Source organism: Tarenaya hassleriana, unplaced genomic scaffold, assembly GCF_000463585.1.
Source record: "Tarenaya hassleriana unplaced genomic scaffold, ASM46358v1 Cleome21, whole genome shotgun sequence".
NCBI classification, from domain to species: Eukaryota; Viridiplantae; Streptophyta; class Magnoliopsida; order Brassicales; family Cleomaceae; genus Tarenaya; species Tarenaya hassleriana.
Genome location: NW_010965451.1, coordinates 211,635 through 224,208, shown reverse-complemented (window position 1 = coordinate 224,208; position 12,574 = coordinate 211,635). Strand labels below are relative to the sequence as shown.

At 37.8% G+C, this 12,574-nt stretch overlaps 2 protein-coding genes across 4 annotated transcripts; one reads left to right on the top strand and one right to left on the bottom strand.

The window, feature by feature from the left end:
• Nucleotides 1-345: 345 nt before the first annotated feature.
• Nucleotides 346-8,054, top strand: LOC104814158 (probable serine/threonine protein kinase IRE4). Of its 2 annotated transcripts, none has more exons than XM_010542050.2 (17): nucleotides 346-835; nucleotides 1,245-1,336; nucleotides 1,472-1,651; nucleotides 1,966-3,153; nucleotides 3,679-3,851; nucleotides 3,928-4,168; nucleotides 4,763-4,855; nucleotides 5,048-5,188; nucleotides 5,270-5,362; nucleotides 5,628-5,823; nucleotides 5,935-6,020; nucleotides 6,444-6,532; nucleotides 6,787-6,838; nucleotides 6,982-7,038; nucleotides 7,228-7,353; nucleotides 7,657-7,734; nucleotides 7,895-8,054. In XM_010542050.2, the coding sequence occupies exons 1-17, from the start codon at nucleotides 625-627 to the stop codon at nucleotides 7,991-7,993; spliced, it is 3,195 nt and encodes a 1,064-aa protein (XP_010540352.1). In that variant the 5' UTR covers nucleotides 346-624; the 3' UTR covers nucleotides 7,994-8,054. The 2 variants fall into 2 exon arrangements, with proteins under 2 accessions (XP_010540352.1, XP_010540353.1); XM_010542051.1 differs by having other exon boundaries at nucleotides 759-835; nucleotides 1,213-1,336.
• Nucleotides 8,055-8,206: 152 nt separating this feature from the next.
• On the bottom strand, nucleotides 8,207-12,095 carry LOC104814156 (COP9 signalosome complex subunit 4). Of its 2 annotated transcripts, none has more exons than XM_010542048.2 (14): nucleotides 11,847-12,095; nucleotides 11,438-11,589; nucleotides 11,247-11,350; nucleotides 11,105-11,168; nucleotides 10,448-10,540; nucleotides 10,256-10,356; nucleotides 9,936-10,044; nucleotides 9,804-9,848; nucleotides 9,550-9,618; nucleotides 9,370-9,461; nucleotides 9,223-9,265; nucleotides 9,044-9,103; nucleotides 8,852-8,911; nucleotides 8,207-8,753 (listed from the first exon to the last, which is right to left on the bottom strand). In XM_010542048.2, the coding sequence occupies exons 1-14, from the start codon at nucleotides 11,974-11,976 to the stop codon at nucleotides 8,679-8,681; spliced, it is 1,197 nt and encodes a 398-aa protein (XP_010540350.1). In that variant the 5' UTR covers nucleotides 11,977-12,095; the 3' UTR covers nucleotides 8,207-8,678. The 2 variants fall into 2 exon arrangements, with proteins under 2 accessions (XP_010540350.1, XP_010540351.1); XM_010542049.2 differs by having other exon boundaries at nucleotides 11,105-11,165; nucleotides 11,847-12,094.
• Between the last annotated feature and the right edge of the window lie 479 nt (nucleotides 12,096-12,574).

The following is a 12,574-nucleotide window of genomic DNA, read 5'->3' as shown; positions in this document are numbered from 1 at the left end:
GATTCCATAAAATATTTAATTTCCTAAAAGATAATTTATATATATATCATCAAAGATATCTTTTTTTTTACTTATTTTCTATATATAACTAAATATAATTTCCTAAAGATAACATCTCAACAAATTTGATTTTCAAATGTATCACTAATATTAATATTTTAATCCGAAGAAAAAGTATCGCTTTAAGAGGGATATGTCTTAGTTTTGGTTGGGATTATGTTGTAAGAGTAGGACAAAAACATTGGTTTGTTCGTTGGTTACAGTTAATAATACTTTCAAATTTCGAAAATAAAAATAAAAAGAAAGAAAAGAAAAAACTAAATTGATGAATGTCACGATCACGCGAGTCGTTGCGCCTGTAACCAACCCCACAGCAGAAGCTTGCCAAAAAGACCAATCTCTCTCTCTCTCGCCAAGCTCCTTCCTTCTCGATTCCTTATCTCCGGCGGCTTCACTTCCGATTCCGATAATCTTATCGCCGTCTCTGATTACGCTTCCCATCGCTTTTGCCGAAGAATCACCGTCCATGGAACCGTCTCTTTCCGTTACCGGCGCCGGAGAATCCAGACGCCGGTGTTAGGGTTTCTCTTTTGTTCGTTTTGACTCAGCTCGAGAAGATTTTTCATGGCGGAGGAAGAGAATCGCAAGGATCAAGGCGTTTCGTCTGAAGTTGCGATTCCTACAGGTTTGAACCGGATCAGGACTCGGTTAGCTTCAACAGGTCCGAAACCTGAAGATTCCGGGAATCATGGTTCCTTACGACCTCCTTTGAATCGTAAGCAGAAGAGTGTTGTTCCTCGCGGGCATGGCAGAGTCACAAGGTCTCCCAAACAAGGTTTTGTTTTATCTTGTTTCTCCTTATCTTTTTAGAAACAAGTACTGGATGTCGTCTTTTGAGTATTGGTGTAGAATTTTTTTTTTTTTTTTTGTGTGTATTGATGTAGAATCAGTCTTTCGTAAACTGATTCCTTGCTATTCTGAAGGTGATTTTGCAAATGAAACGTGTTCATATGGCAACCTAGTGAATTTGACAATCTAATTATCATGAATTTTGTCAAGATTATAGAGGTTCTTTTACTTGGCTTTGGAGAAACAAATTGAGGAAGACATATAGTTCCCAAAAAATGAAGAGAGTGATATAAAAGCTCGGAAATGCTATATAAATTCTAATTGTTAGATTTAGTTGCTGATGATCACACCTCGGAATTCCAGTTAATTCACTCTCTGCGGCATATTTGTATCAGAGCGTAAAGGAAAGAAGCTGTCGAGGTGGTTTGCGTCTTATATACCCAAGAATTCTTGGAATTCTCTTAAAGATGGTTGCTCGAGTAGTGAGGTAATATGTGGGTTAATGGGTTTTGTTTCTGATGGACTATAAAAAAAAGTTTCTTCTCTTTATCTCACGCCTGCATGTTGGTTGACTGTTTTATTACGGCAGTGGCTTGAATTAACTGGCTTGGTTTGGAAACAGGATATCAATATAAAAGTTAAGACGTCTGACAAAGACGAAGAGAGGATGGCCAAGCAGTCTGAAAGTAGTGTTCCCTATGGCAAGGTCTCAATGGGTATAAAGAGTTTCTCCCATGAATTAGGACCAAGGGGTGGCATTCGAACTGCTTATCCTCGACCTCACAGCTACAACGATTTAAAGGTAGCATTCAGTACAATTCAGTACCCAGGAGCTTGGTATGATTTGGCATAGTATTTTGATGATTATATCTGCTGCTGATATTTGCAGTGTTCTTTAATGGAATTTATAGCATGCATATGATCTTATAATATGAAATTCTGATCGTTTGGGTTCCAAGTCATTTTTAAATAACAGTGACTTTTTGAATTTGTTTTTGTGAAACTTTAAATATATTCCTTGTGGTTGTGGCGTATCAATAGCATAGGTATTCATATTATTTTTCATTGTCTGATTAACTTCACTGGCTTCTCTTTTTTCTGCTGGAGTTAATTCAGGAACTTCTGGGCTCTCTTCATTCTAGATTTGACGTTGCTAAGGAGATCGTGGATGAAAAGTTGGATGATTTTGTCATAGATGTGGAAGAGGCTATGGAAAAAATTGATTCATCGTGTCCTGAAGACCGAAAAATGGCAGAAGAGCTACTTAATCTGGCCCAGGATTGTATAGAAATGCCATCTGCTCAGCTTCGTTGTACTTGTGAATCTATTGTGCAAGATTTAACCAGAAAAAGGCAACAGTGTCAAGCTGGACACGTGAAGTGGCTGTTTACGCAGTTGCTTTTCATATTGACCCATTGTACAAGAGTTGTGATGTTTCAGAAAGAGAGTGAGCCAATTAACGAGAATTCCTTTCGTAAGTTTAAGGAATGTTTGGACAGCATCCCTGCAGTAGAAACAAATTGGGGAAATTCACCGGGGGTTGCTAATTGTGGTCCTGGTTATTCTGTATATCAAAGGAATGAAGCTGGGGAAAATTTCAAGATGCAGGACAATGAATCTATTGTTCCGGATGATCGCAAGGATAATGCTGCTAGAAAAAGTAGTGAGGTCCTTAAACAGAGATTTCCATCGCAGAAACCACAAGTTGATATTCGATTAGAGGAACAACGGTATGATTTGGGCGATGATTATCAAGAAGGGACACTGAATGAATCGGGAAAAGAATTTGGTGGATTTGATTCAGTAATCTGCAGGATATGCGAGGAGGAGGTTCCTCTATTGCATCTGGAGTCCCACTCCTACATATGTGCATATGCAGATAAATGTGAAATAAATTGTTCAGATGTGGACGAGCGCCTTTTGAAGCTTGAGGAGATACTAGAACAGATTATAGACTCACGGAGTTTAAATTCCTATTCTCAAGCTGGTGGCCCAGAAAACTCAGCTTTGCAGAAATCTGGAGTTGCATCTGAAGGCTGTTCTCCAAAGGTAAATGAATGGCGGAATAAAGGTGTTGAGGGGATGTTTGAAGATCTGCACGAGATGGACACGGCCTTCATAGACGAATCTTCGCTGCACCCTATTAATTTGAAGGGCCATATCGGAGCGAAGCTTTCCAATTACGGCACATCATCCTCAACTGGTAGCATGACGTCAGTATCTTCTACGAATACCCCTAGAACTAGCCACTTTGACTCCTTTTGGCTAGACCAGCATAGTACTGAGCAAGAGGATCTTCAACCGGTTAGTCATTTTCACTAGGCTCCCTCAGTTAGACATTCATCGTCTAGCGTAAATTTATTCTCGAATGATCTGCTGGCTGTAGTACCTTGCTGCCATGCAAGTCAATCCGTTCTTGTTCCCTATTTAACATCTACATTTTGAACTAAGTTATTATCTTGAGAAAATTCGGAGGTATAAGTTTCATTTCTCATCAAATCACTGAGCTGATGCCGACATCTTAAAGGCTATTGCATCAATTAGCTCAATTTGAATTACATAGAAGCTCAATACATTTCGGCGTGAATGCTGATACAAAATTTCACATGCTGAAAATTTCCCCTCTTTTTGTTGAATAACTCCACTCATTTTAGTAATCCATAATTTAATCAGCTTCTTTTGATGCATGTCTTCACTTGGTTACTTGAGCCAGGTGGGCATGTGGATATCATTTGTTTTTCACTGATTTCTTTTATTTTTCCAGAAAATATTAAGTATTCTGCACATAGATGAATGTTATATCCTCCCTTTGATCCTTTTATTTTGCAGATGATGGACCTTGCAGACATTGCTCGCTGTGGGGCAGGCACAGATCTCTCCCAAGCAGGATCGTGTGACTATCTGCTTGCCTGTATGCAAGACTTACAAGCTGTCTTAAAGCAAAGCAAGCTCAAAGCACTTGTAATAGATTCTTTTGGGGGCCGAATAGAAAAACTTCTTCGGTAAACACACCGTGTTATACAGTAATCACTGAATTCATTCTATAATTGCTATTAACCCAGATCTTAACATCTGCAGTGAGAAGTATATATATGCTTGTGAAATAGCTGATGACAAAAGTTCAGTGAGTCAAAGCAAAGAAAGTGAAACTATCTTGGAGAACACATCCCAAACTAGCTCAGGGACTGCTCCACAACTTCTGCAGAAAGACAGGACAAGTATCGACGACTTTGAGATCATCAAACCAATTAGCAGAGGTGCCTTTGGTAAAGTCTTTCTTGCACGTAAAAGAACAACAGGGGATTTTTTTGCAATTAAGGTAGATTGATTTTCTCTTCCATTTAGCAAATTTTGGCTTGCAGTATCACGTTTTTAGATTATAAATTTAGTGTGCCGTGAACCATATATTTCAATGAAATGCAACAGAATGAAAATATCAGCTAAAACAACAGTTGAAGTAAAGAAAACTGCGTTAGAATGGCTCTACCAAAAGAATACATGTCTGTGGAAAGCTTCTACAAAGTGACCCAATAATAATATGGATTAACTGGCTAACAAGTAACATCTACTTGTAATATCTTGCAATATTTTGGTTGTGGATGATATGCCCCACCGAAAATATGTGTATGCAGATGTGTCCAATATATCTCTTTCTTTCTTCTTGATTTTTGGTTGATGGTTCCTTGGTTTGTCCTCTCTTTTCAAAGTTATCAAACCGATAGTTTAATCCGGTTCTAGACAGCCTAGTTTTTAGGACCATTAAGTTCAAATTTCCTAGGATATCTTTACTCATAGTATTTAGTTTCTAATTATCATTCTTTCCTTGAAAATATCTTGAATAAAACCCATTTGTGTCAAGCGTTTTGGGAATTAGCTTCTCAATGTTCTAATCTAATTTACTCTATGTACACAGGTACTGAAGAAGTTGGATATGATAAGGAAAAACGACATAGAGCGGATACTGGCAGAGCGTAATATACTAATAACTGTCCGAAATCCCTTTGTGGTAATCTTCAGTGCTTCCAGTCGAAGCATATAAAAATTTCTTTGACTAAATACACAGTCTTGGTAATGATCTCGAGCCGATACTGGCAGAGCATAAAATACTAATAATTGTCAGAAGTGGTTTTGTCAATGCTTTTCTGTTGTCTAAGCATAAAATTAGACTTGGACTGAATATTTGGTTTTATTAATGCAGGTTCGATTTTTTTATTCATTCACCTGCAGAGATAACCTCTACTTGGTGATGGAATATCTTAACGGTGGTGACTTATACTCTTTACTCCGAAAAGTTGGCTGTCTTGAAGAAGATGTTGCTCGTATATACATTGCAGAACTGGTTCGTTAAAGACCTAGTATGAGTATGAATACACCAAAGTTACTGACTGACTCTTGAGGAAACAATTTTTATTTATTTCAGGTTCTTGCTTTGGAGTACCTCCATTCTCTGGGAGTTGTGCATCGTGATCTGAAGCCTGATAACCTGTTAATCGCTCATGATGGACACATCAAGGTCTGGTGTTCATGCTCTCCTGAACCTTATATTTTCTTGCAGATAATGTGCAGATGGTCGCAATATTCCTTGGTGAATACAATACCATCAGAAAGTTTAGAGATTTGTTTGTCTCTTACTTGTTAAAAACAAGAGATTTATACGCACATGATGTGCAAACTGCGTCATTAAAGTCCTATGCTCAGTCTATTTTGCATTGCATTGTAGTATTCAAATACTTTGTTTATGCTATTCCCATTCGACTTATTATTGTCTTTGTCACCAGCTAACAGATTTTGGGCTATCGAAGATCGGTCTTATAAACAACACTATTGATCTATCTGGACATGAGACGGATGCAGCTCCAATGTCAGGTGCTCATAATTTGCACAAGAAGCAGGCTGATGGCAGAAGAAGTCGGCAGTCAGCTGTAGGGACACCTGACTACCTAGCACCTGAAATTCTTCTTGGAACTGAACATGGTTTGGATATAACCTTTGAACGTTGTTAGGCTTTTGTTTAGTTTTTTTTTTTGTTTTTGTTTTTTGGCAACTAGAAGGCAATTCAATTTACCTTCTTGATGGTGCTTGCAGGTTACGCGGCAGACTGGTGGTCAGTGGGAATCATCTTGTTCGAATTGATAACTGGAATTCCACCATTCACAGCAGCTCGTCCAGAGGTAACCATTATCATTAGATTCCTTGCTCGATGTTCCATTTTTTTTTTGAAAAATCCCATGGCGGTTTATACCTGCTTAGGATATTGGTCAGGAGCCTCTGGCAAGTTTTTAGGCTAAAAACTTAGTTGTATGATCTTTGGTAGCCCAATGAGCCCAACACATATCATTATTATGGAGAAATCCGATCAGTAGGTTCGTATACCGCTTATCCTGGTTATGCATACTGTATACATGAATGCTTCATCTACTATTAGTTAAACAGCAATGAGAATTCCATAATATTTGATGCATCCATAATAGCTTTCTTTTGCCATCCCCTATTCCATTTCTGAATCAGTTAATTTTTGTCATCTTTTTGATGCACACCGAACTCTTGACGTAGTTCATTTTTTGACGGGCAAAAGTTCCATCTTTGCTGTGCAGATAATTTTTGATAACATTCTCAATGGAAAAATCCCTTGGCCAGATGTGCCTGGTGACATGTCATACGAAGCTCAGGATTTGATTTACAGGTCTGTTTCAGGCTTTCTAACTCGTCCATTTTCGTGTCAAGTTTGCTTCTTTTGCCAGATTCATTGGATAATTCTGGGCAACATGTTTTCCAACGGTTTTTAATCTGTGTATCGGAGGATTTCTGCCAGTTACCGTTTACTGAATTTTAGGCTGTAGGATGGTGGGGGTTGCATTTCTTGGTTCAATATGAGTTTGACATATTATGAGTTCTTCCATAGGCATATTAATTCATTTATTTCTTTCCCTTCTTTAGGTTTCTTGTCCATGAGCCGGATCAGCGTCTGGGGGCCAATGGAGCAGCAGAGGTTCCGTCAATTTCCTCTTACTTTTTTGTTTTTATCTAAAGTAACGGTTTTAAATCCCAGATAAGTTTGGAAGGATGACGCTGCAGTTGCAAGTAAATATTCAGATTCTCAGTGGTGAATCAGATCCCATTTTTTTTTTCCAGGTAAAGTCGCATCCCTTCTTTCAAGGAGTAGACTGGGAGAATCTCGCTATGCAAAAGGTAAATAATTGTTTTTACACACGCAAAAGAGAAGATGGTTAGAAAGAAAACAAGTGCATTGGCGGGGTTTTAGTCATTGCTGAAGGGGTTATAAGAAACAAGGATAAGGATCGAGTATATATGTACCTTTGGATAACATTACCATTTGTCTGAATTTGGGCAAACCTTACGTGGTCTTTGGTGGGGTAGGCTGCATTTGTACCACAACCGGAGAGTATAGATGACACGAGCTATTTCGTATCGCGTGGGGATGGAGACGATAGTTGCAGCGTCACCACCGACTTCGAAAACAGCGACTCTTATTCGGGAGACGAGGTAAAATTACTAGATAGATAGATAGATACACACTGATTGGGGTTGCCATTTCATCTTCCGTTTGGTTTCAGTTCGGTTTCAGGAAAAAAAAAACTATAACAGTATAATCATTCGGTTTTTATATTAAATTCGGTTCGATTCGATTTGGTTTCAGTTTTTATTTGATAAAAATACTCATCTGTAAAAGAATCTTTCAGTTTTTTCAGTATTAGTTCATTCGGCTTAGATAGGGGTTTGGTTAATCACATTTGTCATATATGCTAATATAACTCATTGTCATTGTTTATGGGGGATTGTTGTTAGATTGATGAATGCACGAACTTGGCAGAGTTCGACTCAGCAGCCCCATTGAATCTCTCCCTCATTAATTTCTCTTTCAAGGTATAACCTTCTCTCTCCCTGACTTGTATCAATTTGGTATTCGATAACATTCCGAAACCATGATTTCGTTTGATGTTTCTTGTGTTTTCTTTTAAAGAGTTCAGCCGTGACCTTTATGTTTATGTTTTTTTTTCCTGTTGTTTGTGAAAAAAATGTGCAGAACTTGTCACAGTTAGCGTCTATCAATCACGATGTGCTGTTGCAAAAGGATCCTGCCAAAGGCTCCTCCACTTATAAACCTCCGCCTCCAAGAACGTAAACCCTCATCTCTTTTCCACTTTATATATATATAGTAAGTTTTCTCTTTTCTTTTTTTTTAATTTATTCCCTTCCCAATCAATCGGGGATACCTCAGAAATGTGATTTCTGCACCACACAGAGTTTGTCTACTTTTGCTTCCGACGATCAAATATTTTGATATTTGGCCGATCGGTTTGTAGTTGCCGCAGAGGCTCACACACAACATCAAAAATCAATAAAATAATCAGACATTAGCCTCTTGAAAAAGGTTATGTATAATACTTTGCCCAAATTGAAGAATTCATTTGTTAAAAAAAAAAGTTCTATTTAGTTGGGTGATGATATTTTATGGGGTTCTCCCTAATATATATACATAAATCTGCTAAAACCCCAACACCCATCATTTCCCGTCTTTTCCCTCCCGCCCTCTTTGTTAAAAAGGGCCACGAATACGCGCAAGCCCAGAGACAGGCAGTTAAAAAGAGTTTCTGAAAATTATAAAAACAATTTGGCAAAAACAACAAAAATAACAAACTCGAGCCATGAGACTTCTCTACGTAGATCTCTTTCTAGATACGCCCCGACAATTTCCAAAAATAACGGATAGCAACGAACTAAAGAGCTTCTGATAAAAAAAATAATAATAATAATTGTATTGGAGAATTACCCATGTCTTGCAGCAGTAGTCTGGGGGATTTAATCGATCAGACAGGAACCGGTAAGCCTTTCTTCGCCATGCCATCGAGGATGTCGTTCAGAGCTTGGCATAATCCCGATATCTGAATAAAACAAAGCGTCCCCCATTTTTCAGCTGATTACCTTTCAAAAACCCAAACACGTAGTTTGCGAAGAGAGAAAAAATTCTTAAGGCAAGAACCTGATGGTCCCATTGTTGTAGTTCTTCAGTGTCATCCTCAAAGTGTATGACAGCCTCCACCTGAACAACACAAAAAGAAAAGAAGAAAAAAACATACAACAAAGGCTCATTCCATTTCGGGCCAAATATATTGATCAGGCTGGTTTAGAAATCTGGCATTGGTTAAGAGAGAAAAATCCAGTCATTGCTAACCTGGTCTATGGAACCCCTCATCCTATCTTCATAAATCATTTTCGATGCTATCTTCTCGGCCTGCCAAAAAAGAAAATCTACGGGTTAAGCGCTTGACTTCGTATTTTGCTCTTCTGTAACACATGAAAAAACATTTTCAAAAGGGAAGAAATGGAAATGGAGTTTGATTTCAATAATACCTTCTGCGGATCAATCCCTAGAAGCGTTCCCAACTCATCAAACCTAAGGCGTAAACACGTAGAGCACTAAATGGCATTAATATTTAATCATATAACCAGGAAAAAAAATCCACAAGAAAAAAAAAAGGAATGCATTACGTCTCCAACCTTATATTTGTGTAAAGTTTGCTTGCACTCAGAAGATTATGCTCAATCATTGCACGATCGAGAACAGTGAACTTATCAGGCAAAGACGCTTTCTGTCGAAAACACGATAAGGTCAAAACTTGTTATAAACAATGACATAACCACAACACAGAATATATGTGATCTGGATAACAGTTCGACCTGGTGGGGCCTCAGTTCTTCAGCAAAAGCATCAATCTCAGGTTTCCTCAAGATCCTTTCAAGATACACCTGGAATATTCATATTAAGGTTTACAGTTAATATGGATGGTGAAAATGGGAACCAGTTATCAGTTCATTTGTAAATCAAACCAAAGAAAATTTCCTCCGGACTTCAGGCATGTTCAGATAGTGCATGTCAAAGTGTTCTTGTATTTTAAACAACAATGCATCTACTAGGTGGTTCAGTAGAGAACCTTCTGCAATATAGGATAAATCTTCAACTTGGAGCACCGTTCATCCTGTTCACAAAAAAGAGATACCAATAAAAGAAACGAAAAAAGAACCATTGATCAGGAAGAAGAAGACTACATCCCACTGTGAATTACTTTATATAGAGTTGCAAGAACACGAGAACGCTGAGGACCAGCTCCAGCTAATATGGTACAGGTAACAGCAGCCGATAGGGCTTGTTCCAATGCATTCTCGTCAATTTCTCTGCAAGTATCATGAGGCATCAGAAACTTCCAGTATGAGGAAGGAATAACCACATCCCATGGCGGTAAAGCATTTCCTTCGAGAAGATGGAGAGAATATTCAATTGCATTTTCTGGAGGTGGAGGAAAACGGAAGACGGGAGCATTAAAAATGGGGATCCATGGATGATTAGAATCAAATTTTGGTAGCAGAGAGGAATACGTTCACTTACTCATCCCCTATTTGGCGTTTTTCAATCTGAGATATGTCATAATACCGTAATGCAGCCTCAAGGAATTTCCTTTTCATATCCAAAATTCTAGCATAGCACACCTGAAAAAGAAAAGGTTTTAACCCGACAGCCAAGTATTCCCTTATCTACCAGCGCAGCAACTGTTAATCACTGTCACCTAAGAGGCCAAACCTTATACTGTAAATTCAGTACTTCATTCTGACTATTGCTCACTAAGAAAGAGGCCTTGTTTATAAAAGCCTCTGCGTTTACAGCATCATCATCCTGCAGATGTTCCAGACACATTCAGATATGAAGAATATATCGAAATTATAAACTATTGAAGAAATAGCAGTGACTTCACAAAATTTTAGGCCACATAGCCCACAATTTAACTGCAATTTCAAAAGATATTCAACTGACATTGTCAGTAAGATGAAAGCCCCTAACATAGTAGACATTGATAGTTACATGAGACTTGAGTTTATCATTTCTCATCTAATGACCTGTCAACGTGCCTAATGGATCATGAAATACATATTAATACAATCCAATCGCTCAGAGTTAGAAATAACATACAGTTGATTTTAATCTTTATGATGAATTTTGTGTTCTGGACACGTTGCGAGCATTGTGGATTTAAGTGGAAGATTTTGAGAGAGCACATGAACACTTCAATGCAATGTTTCAGTTGCCAAAGAACATTTTTTGCTGTTGAGACCAGGTCTTATGGTCTTTCCCACCTTTGCACTTTCCTTCCTATAAGGATACGTGATATAGGTGCTTACAAACTCATGAATAGCACACATAAGTCATTCTGAAAAATGCATATGAAAGGGGAAGCCACACCTCAAGATATAAACGAGCAATTTGGATACACTTTGAGAGCTTGAAGTTATCGTCAACAGCCCTGCTAGATAATACAACGAATCAAAATAAGCTACCGCAAGGAATATAACAGGCACATATAGATGCAAGCTTACTTTCAGACCTCATTCCAGAATCTAGGTCAATGCCACTAAGCATCTGAGCTGCTTTTGACCATTGCTGCTCTGATTCATACAAGTCAGCTAGTTTTTCTCTGATAATGAGAGCCTGCAAAACCATTGGAACAGGTCTCTCTCACAATGTAGCAATTATCAATCAATCAAAATACATTCTAAAACCAGAATGAACACGAACCTGTTCCTCAAACGAAACAACCCTAGGCTGAATCTGAGAAAGTGTATAGCTCGCAATCTCCTTCTGTGTCTCCGGTTCCAATCGCCCCAACTCTTGTGCGAAAGATTGCAAAAGCTGCCTCGAGACCACCAACGGGACATCATCGGATAAAACTGGAAATATCAAACAGTTTCGAACCAAGAGTCATCCTCGAGAATAATTTTAAACAACATAGTTGGGAATTTAGACACTCCAGATCAAAGACAAAAGCGAAATCACGAGTACAAGCGGAAAACATGAAGTGAGAGAGCCAGGATCATAGAATGGTTTATAACTAAAACCTCGTGAATTCGAACCGAATCATTCGAAATTTATTTGCTCGGGAATCAAAAACTGAAGTGAAATCAGACAATGCGACAGAAAGAAATACTGTGATCGATGAACTTCTTGGCCTGGAGAAGATCGTTGGAGGAGAGAACAGAGGCAAGGATGAGCTTGTACTGTTCGATCTTCTGCCTCTGGTCAGCGATAGCCAAAGCATTTGCCAAAGCTTCTTCCATGGATCCTCTGCAACGATTCCTCTCTTCTGTTCTGGATTTTTTTCTTCGATTCGAAACCCTAACCTCTCTCGCTCTCTCTTATTTCTTTGCAAGAGAGTTCTAAAATAAACATTTCAATATAAGAAAAAAAAACTTTATATTGCAAATCGAAACAACCCAATACAAACAATTACAATTACTTGTCTAAATTTGAAAAAATGATGAAATACTTTACATTCATCTAAACAATTTATAGAGAAATGAAAAGAAAATTTCTAAATTAATTATTCTTATAAAATATTATTCGTAGAATATCACTTTGAATAATGGTTTTTCATCTTCAAAATTGGTGTATAATAATAAATAAAAATAGACCAATTGGACAATCTCGTTCATTGGTCATGAATCAACCTATAAAGTTCTAAACTTTTTGTCGTAGTAAAAAAAATATAAACAAATTCTGATTTATAGATCAACAATCTTTTTTATGTCGCAAATCTATATATTTTTGTATGGAAACTCGAACAAAAAGAAATTTAGAAGTTTTCGGATATTTTTACATATTTTTCAATCACTTTTTTTAAGAGATGTTTATTTTAAAAAAAATTTAAGTTGTTTT

What these genes read in the sequence shown, in the direction of transcription:
- LOC104814158 (XM_010542050.2), top strand. Translation starts at nt 625, where the DNA reads ATGGCGGAGGAAGAGAATCGCAAGGATCAAGGCGTTTCGTCTGAAGTT. An exon ending in ACAGCTACAACGATTTAAAG is followed by an intron (nt 1,652 to 1,965) that starts GTAGCATTCAGT and finishes GAGTTAATTCAG; the next exon opens with GAACTTCTGGGCTCTCTTCA. An exon ending in GTATATACATTGCAGAACTG is followed by an intron (nt 5,189 to 5,269) that starts GTTCGTTAAAGA and finishes TATTTATTTCAG; the next exon opens with GTTCTTGCTTTGGAGTACCT.
- LOC104814156 (XM_010542048.2), bottom strand. Translation starts at nt 11,976, where the DNA reads ATGGAAGAAGCTTTGGCAAATGCTTTGGCTATCGCTGACCAGAGGCAG. An exon ending in TTGTTTCGTTTGAGGAACAG is followed by an intron (nt 11,351 to 11,437) that starts GTTCGTGTTCAT and finishes ATGGTTTTGCAG; the next exon opens with GCTCTCATTATCAGAGAAAA. An exon ending in AAACGCCAAATAGGGGATGA is followed by an intron (nt 10,045 to 10,255) that starts GTAAGTGAACGT and finishes TGATACTTGCAG; the next exon opens with AGAAATTGACGAGAATGCAT.